This window comes from Lottia gigantea (genome assembly GCF_000327385.1).
Source record: "Lottia gigantea unplaced genomic scaffold LOTGIsca_2, whole genome shotgun sequence".
Classification (NCBI taxonomy): Eukaryota; Metazoa; Mollusca; class Gastropoda; family Lottiidae; genus Lottia; species Lottia gigantea.
The window spans coordinates 3,636,123-3,656,976 of NW_008708400.1; the positions used below are offsets into that span (position 1 = coordinate 3,636,123).

A 20,854-nucleotide genomic window follows, 5' to 3' on the forward strand; every position below is an offset into this window, starting at 1 on the left:
CGGTGTAAAGGATTCAACAATCAAGGTTCTGTCTGATAAACAGACACCTGGTCAGTGAAAAGATTCAACAATCAAGGTTATGCCTGATTAAAAGACACTAGATCAGTAAAAAAAAGTTCAGCCACCAAGGTTCTGTCTGATTAAATGCTACTAGGTCGATGAAAATCCATCTACCAAGGTTCTGTCTGATTAAAAGTCACTAGGTCGGTGTAAAGGATTCAGCTACCAAGGTTCTGTCTGATTAAAAGTCACTAGTCAGTGAAAGGATTCAACTACCAAGGTTCTAGCTGATTAAACGTCACTAGGTCGGAGTAAAAGAATTCAGCAATCAAGGTTCTGTCTGGTTAAAAGTTACTACGTCGGTGAAAATTCATCTACCAAGGTTCTGTCTGATTAAAAGTTACTACGTCAGTGAAAATTCAGCTACCAAGATTCTTTCTGATTAAAAAGTTATTAGGTCGATGAAAATTCATCTACCAATGTTCTAAAAGTCACTAAGTCGAGGTATAAGAATTCATCTACCAAGGTTCTGCCTGATTAAAAGTCACTAGTTCGAGGTATAAGAATTCATCTACCAAGGTTCTGCCTGATTAAAAGTCACTACTTCGAGGTATAAGAATTCATCTACCAAGGTGCTGCCTGATTAAAAGTCACTAGTTCGAGGTAAAAGAATTCATCTACCAAGGTTCTGTCTGATTAAAAGTCACTAGTTCGGGGTATAAGAATTCATCTACCAAGGTTCTGTCTGATTAAAAGGCACTCGGTCAGTGAAAGGATTCAACAATCAAGACTCTGATTAAATAAAGGCAATCAGCCAGAATCTGACTGTAGTTCCGCATGAATTTGATACTCTTTGAGCTTTTTTTTTTTAACTTATTCAAAATGGAGAAGAAATCACCAATATTGGTAATGATGTTGACACATTTAACTGGATTTATCTTGAGTTTAGAGTGTGGTGACCAATGGTTCATGATGGTCGACTGTCAAAAATTTTTCCCGGGATATAATACAAGTTCTATAAACATGACTGTTAATACTATTTACAACTGTGTTCACCAAGCTGAAAAAGAACCCACTGTCAAGTCATTGGTATTTCACAAAGATTCTCAAACTGGTCAGAAAACTTGCTATTTATATGAAGAGATTGCATCAAGTTGTGAAGGCTCCGTGGAAGGGGATTTTGGAGTAAATAAATATCTATTTAAGGCAATTATTTTATTTACAATGTTAACATCGTATTCAAAATGGCGTAATTAACACGAATTAGATAAAATTGGAACTTTCTATATACATTCTAATAATTGACTACTTTTTAAAGGCATTTAAAGGTTTACGTAGATGTCGAGTGGCAAATTATCGCTTAATCTAATATGTTCATTCATGTTTTAGTTGAATTTTCCACTAGTACGTTACAATGCTTTTAATTCAAGCAAACACGATTGCATTATGATGCAATTATCATGGACTATGTTTATGTTATGTGTTCAGAAAAAATGTTTTTTTTTTTAATTTGGTTATATTTTTCAGCCATATAAATGTGAGAACGGTGGAAGTCTAACTAAAGATAAATTAAGTTGTGACTGCCCTAATGGATATTTCGGACCGTCTTGTACGGAATTGTCTACAGGTTAGATCAATGTTAAAACTTCACTTCACTCCGTTGACAAAGCATGGTATGAAAACAGAGACATTGTTCTTGAGTGGCTGTTTAAGATCATAAACAAAACTAATACCATACTTTGTGCTAGTGAACCATAATGTATTAGCTAATTTGAAATTTTCGTGTCCAAATATTCAACAGGTTGAGACACTATAAAAGTGGGTGGGCTTTGAATCCCAAGCACCCAACCGCCACAACCACACCAACCGGAAATACAAAATACGCTCAAATTCGCCTGAGGATAACGAAACGAGTATGATAAGAATATTTAGTGACAATATTAAAGAATTAATTATTAATTTTCTTGCACTAAGATATTTTTTATTAAATTGTTAATGGTGTCAGAACAAATCCTTGATTTGCCATGTCGGAAACACGTAAGAGAACTAAAGGGCGGCGCATACCGGCCAATATTTTTCTTGTGACGCCATTGGACTATAATTGACGGCGTCAAATTATCTTTTTTTTTCGCGGCTGGGAGCGTCTTATGGCCTTTTACAAGTTCAGGCTGATAAAGCAATTGCAGAGGAGGAAGCACCTTTTATATGACCCAATATATGTGACGTCCATTAAGTAAACAAGGAGTCATTTTTATCAGAGCCTAGGAATGCGTCATTATATAAGTGAGCACATGATAAGTTTATCTATCACTCACACACTAGCCGACAAACAAGTTCGATCAACGTGTCAGATGAACCCCCGATTACTGCCCGATTTTGTCATGGGTCAAAGAACTCCTAAGGACTTACATATATTTACCGCCTGAAACAACCTCCGAAAATAATGAACTATGGCCTAAAAAGGATTTAATTTTATCAGTATAATCAATGAATTAATGAGATACAGTCAATGTTTTTAGCTACAAATGAATTAAATTCTTTTTTCAAACAGCAGACAATAATTGTTTTTTTTTTCCCCTTCAGATGACTTTTACGTTTTTTATATTTATACTTTCAGATTGCGTGGATATAAAAAGCAGAGGGTTTAGATACCGTGGTTTATATCCTGTAAAACTTCTACCAAACAAGCCACCAATAGACTTGACTTGTCATAATGGAGGAACTGTTGTCATGTCCCAAGACATAGAAAAGGACGCTAACTTCACTTTTAATCGTTCTTGGGTCGAATACCGAGATGGTTTTTATCACGGTAAAAATAATATTTGGGCGGGTCTTGAAGTTATAAATTTATTAACTACACGAAGATTTCATAACAAGTTTCAAATAAGTGCCATTATTTTTGACCCTATAGCTGTCATAAAACAGAAGAAATTTCTGAGAACAACTTTTACTGGCTTTAAGGTAGATCACGAGAATACTCAGTTTTTAATGACGTATGACTTCATTGAAATTTCTACTGAATATCATTTAGGTGAAATGTTGAGAACTCTTAACAATTCACGATTTAGTACCTATGACCGTGATAATGACCATATGGCAATAAATTGTGCGATGAAATACGGTGGAGGATGGTGGTATAACAACGCTGGTACATTTACAAGGGATTTTACACCAAACGAATTCCAATTCGAATGTGCGCCTGCTAACCCTACAGGTTATTTTTGGAATCAATGTGAAGGTTGTACCAGTGAAGTAAAGAATATATCCACTGGATCAGTTTTTAATGGTCAGGTTCTCTGGATTGAGATGGTTTTAATGAAATGAAATCCCACATTTATGTACATCTATTGAAAGTGGAATATTTTAGCAACTTCTATTTTTCAAGGACTATAAACGCACTCTTTTGCCTTTAATGAAACGCTAGTATTAGTTATTTATAGTGATGGACAATCGGATGAAAATAATAAGCGATTAATCGAAATAATCCGAGAGGCATAATCGATTATGTAATCGATTAATAATCGAAACACACCCATTTAATGAACATGTACTTGTTTAAAGGCTTTATAAATTAATTTCATAGTTGTTTTGTTAATTATGATAGGTTTGATGCAGGTACTTACACTCAACACTGTGAGAAAACAAAATACTTTTTTATTTGCATACCAATTTTTTCTGTATGGAACGAAATTACATAGCAGTTTTTTGTGGAGTGGCCTATGCTATAGCAATATATATTGTATTATACATGTAAATGCTGATTGCAATAAATCAAAATCAATCAATCAATCAATTAGCAATTTTTAATGATGTAGAAGTCTTGCTATTAATTAAGTAATTTTAATAACAGTTATTGTTCTGAATGAGTCTTTCGGACTATTTCGTTTACTCGCCTCTTACACTAATAACATAGAATATTTCCCCTGATGATGACGAGAGAAGGTAACAACTGGGCCCGAGGACGGTCGACAGGAATGGTTTGAATATGTAATTGTATCCATCAACATCGTCTGTATTTCGCAACATCGTAATAAAATAGTTATAGAAAAAGATTCACAACTTTCTTCTGTTCTACCATCGAGAACATAATATGTATCATATTATGGTAGCCAATGTCAGGGCCCAGCAACACCGTCGATCCATCGCAAAGAGATATTACACAACGACGGCAATTAGCGGCTCAACAACAAGAAGTGCAAGATGTTGATGCTCAGAATACCTCAGCAAATCTTCGTTGTTTAAATCTTTAGAGACTTCACAGAAATGGGCGGTGTCTAAAGACAAAAACTTGTGCTTTCGTTGTTTAAGCCCAATGCAAAGAGGTAGGCTAATCGATGTCGCAACTCGCAGAAATGCATGATAGACGGATGTCAGAGAACCCACCATTCCTTATTACATGGTAACGATAGTGAGCATGTGAGAGACAGAATCCCCCATTTCCCCAACTTAATTATTACAGTCCTGCATCAGATTCGCAGTCAGCACGAACTACATACCTGCGTTTATAAAAAACAATCGGCGGCTAAAGGTCAATGCTTTACTAGATGAGTGCTCAACAGACAGTTATGTCAGTGAATTTGTCAAACACGAATTAGGTTTGCATGGTGGCACAATTAACTTAAACATAGACGTTTTAGGTGGCTCTAAAACATCCTTGAAATCGGATGAAGTCACTATTGGAGTAAGTAGTGTAGACTGTTTGAATAATTTTAACTTGGACGCCTTTACGGTTAAGAACGTTACTGGTGGTTTAACCGCTGTCAACTAGTTACGTCATTTGTACAATTGTCCACACCTTTGTGGAATCCCGTTTCCAGAAATAGCACATACAACTCATATCGACTTATTGATTGGTTTGAATGCTGAACAGGTTCATAACTCACATTCGGAAATCGCTCGCCTTACTTGTCTTGGTTGGACCTGTATTGGACCTATAAGCCCTAGTCGTACAATCGAATCTAATCCTCGCATTCATTATGCTCAAACTTTTTACATTCGGAACGATGAGTCAAATCTTGATTCCCTACTTAAACAAATGTGGGATGTCGAACAATCTGGTGTTAGTAAACACAAACTTTACACGCAATCGGAAAGCGGGGCTATTATGTCTACGAAGGTATCGCGTCGGAATACCTTGGCGTGCCAACAGAACAATATCGTTCAATTATTCGTGACCATGAGCAAAATGGATACATTGAGGAAGTATCCCCGTGTGACATTTCTAAACCTTCGTGGTATTTACCACATTTCGCGGTAATTCGTCATGGACGCTGCTGCGCGTTGTAGAGACATGTCGTTAAACAATGTTATTCATCCCGGTCCAAAGTTGAACTCTTTGACGTTCTGATACGTTTTCAACATAGACTCATGGCATTAGCTACAGACATAACCGAAATGTTCTTGCAGTTCGAAATGCAACCGAATGATAAAAGCTTTCATAGATTTTTATCTAGAGATTTGAATGGCACTTCGCAGATTAAGATTTATCAATATAATCGATTGGTTTTCCGTAATGGTAGGTAGGTAGGTAGATGACAAGTTAACGTTCGCTTCCAGCGGATGCTGATATCGCAAACTAGGTAGTTGTTGGTAGTAGTTGGTAGTTGGATTGGTTCAAATTGGATGATTCTGTGGTGTTAGGTTGGTTGTTGATTCTTCGTTAGATCTGGTCGGGTCGAATGACATGGCGGTCAAACTCGTTCTGATCATGGTATTTCTTGTTAATTGGTAATCGAATGGTAGTAGTTGGTTTGGTTTGGTTTGGTTAGATTATATAATAACTGTTAAAAAACTAGAAGATCTGAAAAAAAAAGAAAAAAAAAGTGAGGAAAAAAATAAAAGGGGGAAAAGCTTTCAACAAAAGGGGGAAAGATGTTCTCTCATGTTTCTGCAATGAAACTTGCTAAATTGATTGGATAGAATTAAAAGTGTTAAGTGACTTTAAGTATAAAAACTTAGTCTATCTGTTCAAGACAGATTTGGTTATAAAATGAAAGACGAGTTCCATTATCGTATACCAGTGGTCCGTGGGTGGAGCCAAAACATTCTGTATGGTGAGTGGTTTGCCGTTGGTTTCCAGGTCCTCTGTCAGTGGCTTACGAGCGGGTTTCAGTTCAGTGCATTCAATGATGACATGCGACCCTGTGGCAACATGGCCGCAGCGACATTTTATGGCGTTCAACTGGTGGTCTCGTAGTACATTGTTGGTCCGGAATCTGGTTGCCACTTTGCATATGGCTACAGATGGATGGTTTGGTTTGGTTTGGTAATACCTCAGCTCCATATTTATCCCAAGCTGTTTTACGTGAACATGCGAATGTGAACATTAAGAATTACCCTTTAGGAGCAAATTTGATTTTATATTGAATGTATGTTGACGATCTCTTAGATAGTGTTAGCTCCAGAACACAAGCTGTCCAGTTACGACGCGAATTGACTGCTATACTTCAAAGCGCAGGATTCAGTATTCGTAAATGGTTGTCAAACAATACTGATGTGTTAAGTGACATTCCAATTAAGGACCGTGTCGGTCAGCTTTCGATTGAAGTTTGCCCTCGGAAACTTTAGGAAATCTTTGGAATTCTGAACGAGACGTATTTGCCTTTCATGTGTCCGAACATTCGTATTCGATTCTAACCAAGAGAGACATCGTTTCCAAGACTTCTTCGTTATTTGATCCATTGGACTTTTTAGCACCGTTCTTGATTCGAGCTCAAATTGACATTCAGGACGCCTGGATAAGAGGTTTAGATTGGGGTACGCCCTTACCAGATAATTTGATTAAATCTTGGGACACATGGTTCGCAGAATTGCAGTTGCTTCAAAATTTAGATATACCTCGCTGTATAGTTTCTGGCAAGTCTCTCACAATTGACCAAACTTTACACGCATTTGTAAATGCCCCGGGAAAAGCCTATGCTGCATCGTGTGACCTTCGCAGCCTGTATGCAGACCAATCTGTCTTTTAGATTCGCGACGAGTCACGTAACTATAAGCCATTTGTTTAGCACAGTGCCGATCCTGCAACTAGGGGACTTTCAGTTACTGAACTAACCAATTGTGAATTGTGGTGGTATGGTCCAAATTTAAAAAAAAAGAGCTTCGTTATGGCCTGTCTCCGATAATTTCGACCCCCCAGAAGCGAAAGAGGAAGTTTGTGAAAATCAATCTTCAACATTCGTTACTGTGCCAAAAGTAGTAGATTTAGGCAGACTTAATCCTTCGAGATACTCTAATTGGCTTAAATTGGATATTTCGGTTTATTAATAATATTCGTAGGTCTAAAGACTCCATTGGACTACAGTATTTGGAAAGTCGTGAGTTAACTGCATCGGAGACATTTTGGTTCGCAAAGCACAATTCGATGCCCTGACTGAAAATGTTAAAAATGTGTTTTGGAGTGATTATTTCGTATTATCATTCGTAAAGTATTCCTATCGTAACCTGTCATCGAGGATCATCGAAATCTAGAGACTTTCGACTTGCAGCAACTATCGAACAATATTTCTGTGTTATATATAGGACTATCGAAGTTATATACCCTTGTTCTTATTTATAGTCATCGAAATCGAGTCCATTGTTACTTGATGTGGTCACATCAATGGGGAGTATGTTCGGAATGAGTATTTCGGACTATTTCTTTTACTCGCCTCTTACACCAAAATTAACATAGATTATTTCCCCTGATGATGACGAGAGAAGGTAACAATTGTATCCATCAACATCGTCTGTATTTTGCAACATCGTAACAAAATAGTCATAGAAAAACATTCACCACTTTCTTCTGTTCTACCATCGAGAACAGTTATACAGTAGTGAATTGTAGTTTTAATACTAGTACAAAAGATAAAACAGTAGTAGCCTTTCTTTTACCTCAAATGTATTCTTATCTCCATGCGATGTGCGTCCCTTTGACACTCGAGTATATCTGAAAAGTTTGTCGCTGTAAATATCTTGTCTGGACGAAAAAAAAACAAAAGTTGGCATAACGCAGACACCATGATATTGAGCGGTAATGTCGCCGTTTCCCACAACAGTGAATCTATCTCACATAGTTATCATATTGCCGTTTCCCACAACAGTGAATCTATCTCACATAGTTATAATATTTCTTCAAGAATGGCTTTTCTTATACTGCTGATATCTCTGTTATTTTTGAAATGATCAAATACTTGCATTTGTCATATTTATTCCTGTGACCATAGAACAGTATACAGTTCTATGCTGTGACATTGGGTCTAAATTTTCAAGGTCGCACGAGTAGATTCTCCAAACTAACCGATAATTATTAAAGCTCGGGTTTGCAGTATTTCTTACGAAAATGGATATTTATAAGTTGTTATTATTTTGTTACAAATAAAAGTGTCGTATTTCGATCGTTAAATGATGAAGCATGAATTTTTGCAAATAAGCGCTCTATTCCCTGTCAGTATAATACCTTACTCAGAACAATCTGTGACTACGATACTATTTATAGTAACAATCATGCCTCATTTGTTTCTGTGCCGAATTCAAGGCTAGTCCTCGAGAAAAATTAATCGAAGATAGGACAAATTACCAGGATCTCCTTGTTTTAGTCACCCAATTTTATAATAAGTTAAGTTTAATTCATTATTAGAAATTTTATACTATCAACAAAAACAACATGACTTGTAGTTGATTAGTTTATTTGAGCTACAAGCACACTTCGCTTCACAAACCAATCACCTGTAAATACCCTTTGTTTTCTTTCTTTTTTTTATCTTGGGATTCACCTTTGTCTCTTTCCTCTGGGGTGATCTGTTTTCATCTTTACCCTGGTAATAAGAGAAAATATAAAACAGAGAAGCAATTGCAAACTTGAATTCAAACTGGTAAAAAGCATAATTTATTGTGTGGCTGAATTTTTTAAAAGGAAGGCGCGAAGGGGTGAAGTGGATAGGGACGAAATGGCTAAGAAGGCGGATTGGGAAAAGGGTAAATATGGAAGGAACGATATGGGAAAGTTGCAAAATAGCAAAAGACGATGTGGAAAACAACAAAAGGGCGAAACGGGAATGGTTTAGGATCGAATTGGGAGGACACCATTCTAGACATCACTACAAAAACTTTGTAAATGTTCGAGGTTATTAAAGGGGCAGTATGCAAAATTTTCATTATCAAAAACGTCTTAAAAATACTTGAAAATATTTCTAAAGTATACTTTTTACATCTACGTATCTACTTGATCAAACTGAATTTGTTTTAAAAGGGTTAATTTAAAACGGAGAACACTAAATTCTAACCAAGTTTTGGTTTTGGCTTTACAGTGGCTCGATATTATTACTTGAAACCTTCAGAATATGTAGGGGACATATTTGTCAACAATTAGGCAGTTATTCTGCTTAAGTCCGCACAGTAGTTTTTTTTACATCTACCAAAAAGCATAACTAACTTAAAAAAGTTTGGATAAACTTCAAGTTTTAAAATAGTTTCGGCTGTAAGTTAATGAGCTGATGTTTCTCTTGAAAATCTTGAGTACACCAAGGCTGCAAATTAATGAAATATATTCGAGACCTTGATCAAATCATACAAATTGACGTCACAAAATGCAAATTATTGACAATTTGCGACATTGTAATTTGGTCGATTGATGCAGACAGAATTTCACTAGATGTAAAACTATTAAATAATGCGAAAAGTTTTGAGACACTCCTAAATAGCATACACCAAAAGTGGGTGATCAATATCCTATAATCGTATTGTCAGAAAAAAACTTTCTTTAAATATTAATTGAAAAGTATATTGTTATTTAATTTGTGTCCATTTCAATAGAGCCAAACGGTACTCAATATAATTAATTTTTATTAAAAGAAACAATCGTTTCCTCGGAAACAAGGTTTAGCCTGAATGAAAGGTGAAGGATCACAGAAATGGTGAAATGAAGCAGAAAACAATGGTCAGTGATATGATTCAGCAACCATGGTTCTGTCTGATATGTTTTTCTTTAAATATTCATTGAAAACTATTGAAATTAGTTTGTGTAAATTTTCAATAGAGCAAAACGACACTCAATATTATTAATTGAGTTTTTGAAAGAAATATTGTTACCTTGGATACAGTTTTGCATTATAAATAAAATAAATTAGAAGACACGTGGAAGATAGAGCAACCAAGGTCTTGCCTGATAAAAAAAACGCTAAGTCAGTGAAAAGATTCAACAATCAAGGATCTGTCTGATAAAGAGGGATTAGTTCATTGAACAGATTCAAGAATCAGGGATCTGTCTGGTAAAGGGGGATCAGGTCAGTGAAAAGATTCAACAATCAAGGATCTGTCTGATAAAGAGGGATCAGGTCACTAGAAAGATTCAAGAATCAAGGATCTGTCTGATAAAGAAGGATCAGGTCAGTAGAAAGATTCAAGGATCTGTCTGATAAAGAGGGATCAGGTCAGTAGAAAGATTCAACAATCAAGGATCTGACTGATAAAGAGGGATTAGGTCAGTGAAAAGATTCAACAATCAAGGATCTGTCTGATAAAGAGGGATCAGGCGAGTAGAAAGATTCAACAATCAAGGACATGTCTGATAAAGAGGGATCAGGTTAATAGAAAGATTCAAGAATCAAGGACATGTCTGATAAAGAGGGATTAGGTCAGTGAAAAGATTCAACAATCAAGGACATGTCTGATAAAGAGGGATCAGGTCAGTGAAAAGATTCAACAATCAAGGATCTGTCTGTTAAAAAGGGATCAGGTCAGTAGAAAGATTCAAGAATCAAGGATCTGTCTGATAAAAAGGGATCAGGTCAGTAGAAAGATTCAACAATCAAGGATCTGTCTGATAAAGAGGGATCAGGTCAGTAGAAAGATTCAACAATCAGGGATCTGTTTGATAAAGAGGGATTAGGTCAGTGAAAAGATTCAAGAATCAAGGATCTGTCTGATAAAGAGGGATCAGGTCAGTAGAAAGATTCGAGAATCAAGGATTTGTCTGATAAAAAGGGATCAGGTCAGTAGAAAGATTCAACAATTAAGGATCTGTCTGATAAAGAGGGATCAGGCCAGTGAAAGGATTCAACAACCAAAGTTATGTCTGATTAAAAGTCACTCAGGCAGTCAAAAGTTCAACAACCAAGATTCTGTATGATTAAAAAGACGGTAGGTCAGTGAAAGGATTCAGTTATCAAGGTTCTGTCTGATTAAAAGACCCAAGGTCAGTCAAAGGATTCAGAAACTAAGGTTTTGTCTGAAGTAAAAAGCAGTCAGTTTGAATCTGACGTTAATACCATATAAATACTGATAACTGTTTCAGGTATTCAAAATGGTGAAGAAATCACCAATATTGGTAATGATGATGGTCAATTTAATTGGATTTATCTTGAGTTTAGAGTGTGGTGACCAATGGTTCGTTACAGTCGACTGTCCAAATTTCTTCCCGGGATATAATACAAGTTTTGTAAACATGACTGTTAATACTATTTACAACTGTGTTCACCAAGCTGAAAAAGAACCCACTGCCAAGTCATTGGTATTTCACAAAGATTCTCAAACTGGTCAGAAAACATGCTATTTATATGATGAGATTTCATCAGGTTGTGAAGGCTCCGTGGAAGGGGATTTTGGAGTAAATAAATATCTATTTAAGGTAATTATTTTATTTAACGTGAACTTAAACAATTAAAACAAATTGTGGTTTCTATATTATTAGCATTTTTACAATTTATTGTACTTTTAGAGGCAGATGTCTCAAGTGGCTGATAAACACTTTAAACGGACACGCAATCCGAATGTCCAATCATACCTTAGTCTCGGAAACGGGAATTTTTTTAGTTTAGCTAATCAGCAATAGTCTTCATCGTCGATATTTGAACCTTCAAATCCATGTGTGTCCAAAATGTTTGCTCTAGAAAGTTTAAAAGACGTTTTGTCTTTTCTTGAAAATCAAGCATATATAAAAATAAAATCTCTAGTTTGAAAGAAGTATGCTATTTTCGAGCAATTAAAGTACTTCTGAAGACTTTATACATATTATTATATTGAAGACCAAAAATGGCGAACCGACTCTTTTAACACCTTTAAGTAAGAATATATGCTAAGGAAAAATTTCTGGAGAATCTTAATTGGGCAATTATTTCCAAATTTCACCTTCTTTTATTGAATATACCCACAGTACGTTACAATTCGAAAGCATTATGATGCAATCGCAATTATATCTATGTTTAGTGCTCCGAAAAATCTCATTCTTTTATATTTTCAGCCATATAAATGTGAGAACGGAGGAAGTCTAACTGAAGATAAATTAAGTTGTGACTGCAATGCTGGATATTTTGGAATATCTTGTACGGAATTGCCGACAGGTAAGATCAATCTTATATCAAATATAAAAAATCACTTCCCAAAAACAATATATTTGAATGGCTTAATTAAGTTCTGAAGGAAACTAGCAATGTTACTTAAATTTTCAAAGTAATGTCCTTTATATCATATGAATATAAGTTTGATTAATAATAAAAGATTCACTAATGCATCAAGGCAGCTACAAAATTGTCCAAAAAACCATTTTGATTCATTGCGTGGCAAATCTATCGATTTGTCACGCTTTGTTTTCGTTATGATTATTTTTTTTTATTGCAGGGCGTTCGTAAGCGAACGCCCTGATTTGTTTTCGTAACAATTATTTTTTTTTTCGTCAGCTAGGGAGCTTATTTCTCGGAACCAGAAATAGGTACGGCAAAACGGACTTCATGGCGTTTTCTAATTCGTGGCTATTCACGTATTAATTGTAAAACATAAATGCTCTGCGCAACCAGAAGTGAGATAGCAAAAAACCGGAAATGGACTGTAGAGGGCGTATTTATCGTTCGATTTTGCTCGGGTTTTCTTTATTATTATTCTTAGTACAAAGAACAAATGATAGCAGTTGAAAATATTCGATTTTCCAAAATTCGTTCGATACTTTTTTTTGTCGAAATTAATCGAAAAATGCTATTTCGGTTGCTTTTTGAAGGATCGATTTGAAATTTATATGGCGTAGACCGTCGGTATGGGCAAATAATTCTGCATAGTCAAAAAATGTTAATCACTTCCGGTTTTGATGTTAGTACTTCCGGTGGCATCACTGGTGAAATTGAGTTATGTCAGAAATGACATATGCATAAGCTTAGTGACACTAATACAAAGTGTTACAACTGAAAAAAATCGTACCGACAGTAACATATATCCATATTGGTTTGCCTCATTATGCAAAACTGGCTATTTTGGAGCTATTTATTATCCGATTTGAACAATTTTGGTGTCAAATGATAGAATTAACTTTAATCTAAAAGTTGTTGAGGACAAAATTTTGACCATGTGACCTTGACCTTCGATGACCTTGAAAATTTCACCGTAGGATGTTCTTGACCTCAGCTATCCAAAGGTGTACTCATAATGGTTGAAAAATATTAACTTCTGGTTTAATAGCCATTCAAAAATTAACATTTTTGACAACTTTGGACGGCTGTATGACCTTTTCTAATAAACACTGAACATTTTGATTATCTTTTCGATGATATATGACAATAATCCATTAAAATATGTTTTAAAAATATTAGGTTTTTTTCGACTGAGGGTTCTAACTTACAATGTAATTAACTCCTAGCAATATGGTTTGTATATTCAGGATCTACTCAATTTTCTCTTTTCAACGATATGTGACATGGGTGGTTTAATACAAAATTGAATTTGTGAAAATAGGCATAAAAGTGTTAAATGTTTATAAAAAATGTGATAAAAATCTGTAGATTGTGGGGATTAAAATGATTGACTGGTGTTATAACAGGTTATATAATATGATAGGAAAGCTATCCATATGAACTTTTGACATGCAGGTGTGAAGTAGTTTGGGTCATAAACAGATTAATCTGATTATGTAATCTTTTAACACTTAAAAAAATAACTTTTTTTTTTCAATTTTCACTTACAATAATTTAACATACACCCATATAGAGTAGTGAATTTTTGATACATTAACCTGTTCGAATTTTTTCTGTACCATTAATAGAACTCTATCTGCAAGATACACACAACAGTTTTGGTTATTGCTGTTAGTGAGGCTGAGGGAATAAAAGCAAACAGCTATGATGACACTAGAGATTTCAAATTTTTGAAAGAAAAGGGGCACGGAGGAGTAGTATATTATAAGCAAAACAAAAATGTCAACATTTTAAAATTGGGAGTTTTAAATATAGAACACATTGCTTTGAATAATTTGGACAAACATATTAACGTAATTGTTATCTATAGACCACCCGTTTATCGATTAGATTTATTTCTCCCAATGTTAGAAAGATTTTTAGTTGAATTACCAGAATCTGGTTCAGACTATGTTATTATGGGGGATTTCATCCTAAATATCTTGGAGGGTCATTTGTCTATACTAAATTGTTTTCAAAAATTTGGTTATCAACAACTTGTTCAGCATTACACTACTGAAGGTGGGACACTTATAGATCATGTTTATATCAGTAAAGAAATTCCGTCACATAATGTTCACATTTCACACATACCTGTATATTATAGCTATTAAAATAACCACACGATAAGTTATATTGATACAAGATTGAATTTACCCTTTCACAAAACATTTCATTTGGCTCTTTACTAAAAGTGGTCGAGTCAACACCGGGCTTGAGAGGGTTTGAAGTTCAAAAAAGTCTTACAGCTATCAGGCAAAGTATCACGGGCCACGCTCAGTGCTGTTCACAGTTCTAGTTGTCAAATTGAAATGTTACCAAAAATAGATCAATTTAGATAAAGCTTTTAGCTAGTGTCTCTCTCGTTACGTGTTCAGATTGGGTTATAATTGTTTCTTCCTCCAAATGTCCATAAAGCCCAACATGCATTACCACAATGTATTAGATAATAGAAGAAAGCTTTCCAGGCAAGGTAATATGCGCCCATTGGCAGGTTTGATTTTGAATAAAAATATTTGGCAGTACAGTAACGATCACCAGTATGAAATATTCAACCTTCAGTCATACACTTCTTTTGAACTCTTTGGAGCAATACGGAATAATATTGAGTATGAGTTATTGCCCTTGTTCTTGAAAACGTGTACAATTTTTAGCTCGTGAAAACTCTAGAAGGCAAATATTCAACCTTCAGCGCGGTACTGAATAATAAAACCAAGTTTTGAATCACGCCTTATAGTGTTTTCAAGAACGAGGTCAATAACTCCTATGAAATATTTTTCGACTTTTTTGATTTTCAATAGGGTTCATCCATGGGTGATAATAAAACAATTTCAACAAGTTCTGTAAAAATCTGTAAAGAATTGTTCCTACTTGAATGTTTACGAGCTAAATATTGAACACTTTTTCAAGAACAAGGGCAATAACTCATACTAATCTTTTTTCAATTCTTCTGATTTTCAATAGGGTTCATCCTTGGGTGATAACAAACACTCATGCCAAGTTACGTCAAAATCCGTCAAGAATTGTGCCTTCTAAGAGTGTTTACGAGCTAAATATTGAACGCGTTCTCAAGAACAAGGGCAATAACTCCTACTAAATATTTTTCGATTCTTCTGATTTTCAATAGGGTTCATCCTTGGATGATTACGAACACTTGAAATCCTTCAAGAATTGTGTCTTGTAGATTGTTTACGGACGGACGGACATGGGTGACTGTAATATACGCCCCCATTTCATGTGAGCATATAAAAATTAAATGACAAGCAGTAAGAAAATAACTAATTCACAAAATAGTGTTTAATATCTACTGCCTGGAAGGAAAAACAGACAAGGGCACGTCCGCCGCGGACAACTGTATATAGAGAAGAGTGTTTGTTTCTCTTCGCATGTAGAGAAAAATTGAGATTTTCCGCACCTCCCCAGGAGTTCTTCTTTTACACAAATCTATTTACCTATACATGTATTTGTAGTTCAGTCATACCATTTTCGCCTTGCACCATTCATGTCCATCAATTTTGCCAAACACTTTGGCCATGAGCCATGTTCCTTTAGCAACGGTAATATTTCCCGTGGCTAAAGGAACATGGCCATGAGCCTGATGAGGTTGGGCTATTCTCAATCAGACACATTTATACTTTTGTCTGTCAAAACCAAAGGTATGTAGTGTTGCATTCCCGTTGTAGTGTATAATGCACATTATGATAGCATTCCCTTATCAAACTCTAGCGTTTATCAAAATGAAAGAGGTGTTGTAACATATAAAGAACAAATCATGAACACCTCTCGAAAAACCAATTTATTGTAGGAGGGGAATTCTTGGGCTGAAAGAGGTTTAAGTTCTGAACTTTGACCAACTTCCACGAAATTTCACAAAATTGCCCTACTGAGGTTCACAAATGACTACAGGCATACTTGAACACGTATGCTGCGATTCAAAAGTAAATAAATAGCACAGCGTCATAGAAAATAATTGTCTTATGGCAAACCTGTAAGGAGCCATGTTTCATAATTTATAAATGGTTTCTTAACGGTCATTTTTGGCCCATTTTAGTGAATATAATCTCGAAAGTGTTTCGAAAAATGATCAACATAAAATTAGCGACTGTATTTAAGAATAAATAGATGAGGTTGGTCAAAGTTTAAATTAGTTCAGTGCTAAAATCTCATGATAATATCGTCTTTTTAACTTCTGATTTCACGAAATATCGTCACAATAATATCGCAACGGTATAGCGTTTTTTTCCTCATACATGTTTTTTTGATAATATCGTAATATTGCCCAACTCTAGAATAGGGTCAACTGGTTTTGGACTAGCCTCTATCGTGTCTATACAAGCCAAATGTGACACGTTTTAAGTAGTCTTAAGATGAGTTGTCGCCGACTAGTGTCGTGTTAAGATTTTCATCGAACGGCTGCGGGCACACGAGGAGAAAAAAAAAATTCAGTGTCGATAATTACGTGAAATTGAAACTTGTTTGATATGATAAATCGGCAACGAGATAATCTTGTCGTGATATCGTTAGCACACGCGAGATTCGAGTCGGCGAAAAAATTGTCGACCAAGATTGCTCGTGTGCTTACACAATAAGTCAACAGCAAAACTAGAAAAACGTCAACTTTTAGTACTAAATTCGAACTGAGATATCATCAATATACCACAAGTTTTATCATGATAAAAAAACTGCATATCGTGTATACTGACGGCGGACCGACAGGAGTGACAACATGTAGGCTGTAGATTTGTGTTGCCAGCGGTCTGCCAGTTCCGCGATTTTAAAGTTAATATTATGGCGACTGTGATGGATCCGATGAGACAAACAGCCTGCAACATATAATGAATGAGAGCCATTATTTACTGGAACTATGTCCACATTGTCACGTGATCACGTGACTCTGGTAATTTGAATATCAGAGGCTGGCCGTTCAGGACTACAATTGCTGTCAGTCAAATACCGAAATTGACACCATCACACGATGACGGAAATGCTCTAATTCGGGTCAGATCGTATAAATATCGGACCATTCGTGAGTAAAATACTAAAAATATTTACACACATCGTTTCATTGTATCAACTTCCGGTTGACTTGGCAGTAAATATATATAGGTTAATACGATTGGTCAGCTATAATTACCTGTCGGGTAAAAACAAAAGTGAAAGTAAAAACATGACTTTTCGATATATTCAATTACTAAGAAAAACTTAGTTATATTAGCGATTTCCATTCTTCAAAAATATATAAATAATGAAAATAACAACACAGTAACTTTACAGCATCATTTATTTTTTTTAATAAGATAACATTCTGCCCTGAAACACTTCAATGCTTTGTAGAAACGCCACTGGACATCACGATAGGACCACGATGTCGGAGAAGACTGTCGAATTTGAATACTTTTGAATGTATAGTGTGATGATCTAATATTCTAATATATCTATTTTTCAGATTGTCAGGATTTAAAAAACAGAGGGATACGAGATCGTGGTTTATATCCTGTCAATCTTCTACCAAACAAGCCACCAATAAACTTGACTTGTTTTTGGGGAAGAACTGTTGTCATGTACCAAGACATAAATAAGGATGTTAACTTCACTTTTAAACGTTCTTGGGCTGAATACCGAGATGGCTTCTATGGTGAAGACAATTTTTGGTTGGGTCTTGAACTCATGCATATTTTAACTACACAAAAATCTCAAAATACGTTGGATGTTAGTGCCAGGATTGTCAATCCTGGCGAAGAACAGGAAAAATATTTAAAAACAACTTTCACCGGTTTTAAGGTAGATGGGGAGAATACAGAGTTTTTAATGGGGTATGGTGGAACACAATATGTTGGTAACTATTTGGGTGAACTGTTAAGAACTCTTAACAATTCACGATTTAGTACCTATGACCGTGATAATGACCAACTGGCAATAAATTGTGCAATGAAGTATGGTGGAGGATGGTGGTATAACAACGCTGGTACATTTACAAGGGGGTCTGCACCAAATGAATTCCAATTCGAATGTGCCCCTGCTAACCCTACAGGTTATTTTTGGAATCAATGTGAAGATTGTACCAGTGAAGTAAAGGATATATCCACTGGATTAGTTTTTAATGGCACTGTTCGAATGGTTGAAATGATATTAGGGACATGATAATTTATTGAAAGGTCACACGAGTGGAACATACATTATTATGTTCAATACCATTTCAATTGACATCATCAGAAAATCTGTGTTTGGCCCAATATTTGACCTTATATATCATAATCATTTTTAAAATCTTTCAATTGAGTTTTGTTTCATATTTATTTAATTTAATTTAAATTTTAATCAAATCAGTTGAAAGTGTACAATTTTTTCTGACCAAGGATATTTCCACAGCTGCACAGTTGAAAACAGTAGAGACAGTAGAACAACATGTAAATAGAGCTATTCAAACATTTGTTAACAATGAATTAAACCAATGATGACTGAATTGAATTTTCTTTTCCACGAAAAGCACTATATAAATTGTTTTCAAAGTCAATTAACCAATTTGGTCTATTCTTCCACAAGTTACTAGTTGATAACTCAACGAGTGAAATTATTCTCGAAAGAATGTCTGCTGGGTTACATTGTCCTAACTAGTGACCCAAAGAGTCAACGTACGTTGAAGTGTCAAAGTACGAATTAATGAGATTTTCAGCGTGACTCTGATCCAAGACAATGCAACTTTAGAGTCTGTTCAACATATAGTTTTATGAATATCATTGTCATCTACTAGGGCTCTATTTAGGAAATACCAGGCGTTCACTTGAAGAGATTCTACAATTTAGGCTGTCAAGGTTATCTCCCTTAAGTGCGATGTCCCAGTCACAATTTACACAGTTGTTGATTGACCTGATTTGTAACTGAAGATAAATGACCGAAAGGGTTACAATATTTCTTGCTTGGCAACCATTCTTGTCTAAATCTGCTATTTCCTTTAAATCGAAACAAAACAGACTTGAACTGAAGTCCCATCTAACACTTTCTTTTGTAAACGAATTAGTAGCACCTAAAACATTTAACCATAAGACTCCTCGTCGATATTAACTTGATTGTCTGCTTCTGGATTACATTAGTGGTTTCATTGGTATTGTCTCAAAATAAAAACCTTCCTCTCAAGCAGTATCAAACTCGTTTGCTCCCAAAAGCAAATTGTCCGCGTATATCGAGCTGCCCCATTTTGGAGGTTAATATGAGTCGCATAATTCCTTCAAAAATATCTCACACAAGAAATTTCGGTTCCTGTTTCTACAGGTGTCTTTTTCTCTATATGGACTCACTCCACTAAAACATTTTATGCAAATGATTGTATAGTCCAGGCTATTTTTAGAAATCTTCTTTCTCTCTCCCTTTTGGTCTTGATTTGGAATTTGATGTCTGAAATTAAATTATCTTTAAGATTTGGGGAGTTGATGAGAGACCTAAAGGTGGAAGGCTAATTCTAAAAGTAGTCGTTTTGTCTGCCAAACCCTAGCGGATGAGTATAACCGGTAGTAGTCTACTTTCAATTTTAGTAGCTCAAAATTTTCATGGTAATCATAATATATTGAATTTTTTAGGAGACATTGAGGATTGGTCAGGCTTTCATTCGACTTATTGGAAAGCTTTCAACGAGATTTCTGGAAAAAGTTGTAGAAAGTTGAATTTCGTGTTTTAACATGGGAAAAGATGGCAAATGAATTAGTGGACTGAGTCCGGCAGTGTCTCAAGAAAAGACAACTCATATTTCGACAGTGAGCTGTGAACACTATTACTGATTGGTCTAGCAAAAAAAAAAATCCTGTTTCTGGCACTAGGGTATGATTGGTCATAATATTTTATGAAAAGATTGTGGGTATTCTTCGGTGTACTGTTTTAAGATAATTTATATAGTTTTATTCAGTAAGAATGGGCTTGAAGATGTTACTCTCGCAAATCTTAAAGTTAGTCCAAAAGAAAACGTAGCACAATCAAGAATGCCTTTCACTATCACCTGTTTAAGCAATTCTTTTAAATCTGAATCGGAAAAATGTAAGAAACCATTTTCAGTTTATATTCTGGTTCTCTGCAACCTTTTCAATAGATTCGTTTCAGGCTGGTGTTACTGTCCGGAAGAAGAATACCCCAATGTGGGCAATTAGAGGAGTTCTCGAACTCTAGTCGAGATGTAAGTTTGGATACCAGTAGCTCAACTAGAAGAGTAAGGCCCGTGGAAATATTAAGAACTAGTTGTAGTTGAGCCACTTTTGGCAACCACACTCTGGAAAAAGACACTGATTTGGAGAATATAGGCCATACAACTTTTCGGCAGTCAGGGGTTGTTGATTTCACATACAGTACCATTTTCAGTTCGATATTGAGATTGTTTACTTTGTGCCAATTGATAATATTGTTTGTCTCCTCTTAATTACAGCTTTCAAGCTTGTTGCAATGCCTTCTGGTAACGC

General features: G+C 35.4%; 3 protein-coding genes across 3 annotated transcripts; all 3 read left to right on the forward strand.

The window, feature by feature from the left end:
* Positions 1-2,715: 2,715 nt before the first annotated feature.
* Positions 2,716-3,150, forward strand: LOTGIDRAFT_96849 (hypothetical protein; the record flags this gene model as incomplete). The annotated part of the gene is made up of 1 exon (XM_009053108.1): positions 2,716-3,150. A coding segment is annotated over one exon (435 nt), but the record flags the coding sequence as incomplete, so codon positions are not given.
* Positions 3,151-11,281: 8,131 nt separating this feature from the next.
* LOTGIDRAFT_152840 (hypothetical protein) lies at positions 11,282-12,605 on the forward strand (the record flags this gene model as incomplete). Its single annotated transcript, XM_009053349.1, has 3 exons — positions 11,282-11,605; positions 12,218-12,317; positions 12,595-12,605. 3 exons carry the CDS (start codon positions 11,282-11,284, stop codon positions 12,603-12,605), a joined length of 435 nt encoding a protein of 144 aa, XP_009051597.1.
* A 3,391-nt stretch (positions 12,606-15,996) lies between these two features.
* On the forward strand, positions 15,997-18,554 carry LOTGIDRAFT_152841 (hypothetical protein; the record flags this gene model as incomplete). The annotated part of the gene is made up of 2 exons (XM_009053350.1): positions 15,997-16,069; positions 17,860-18,554. 2 exons carry the CDS (start codon positions 15,997-15,999, stop codon positions 18,552-18,554), a joined length of 768 nt encoding a protein of 255 aa, XP_009051598.1.
* Between the last annotated feature and the right edge of the window lie 2,300 nt (positions 18,555-20,854).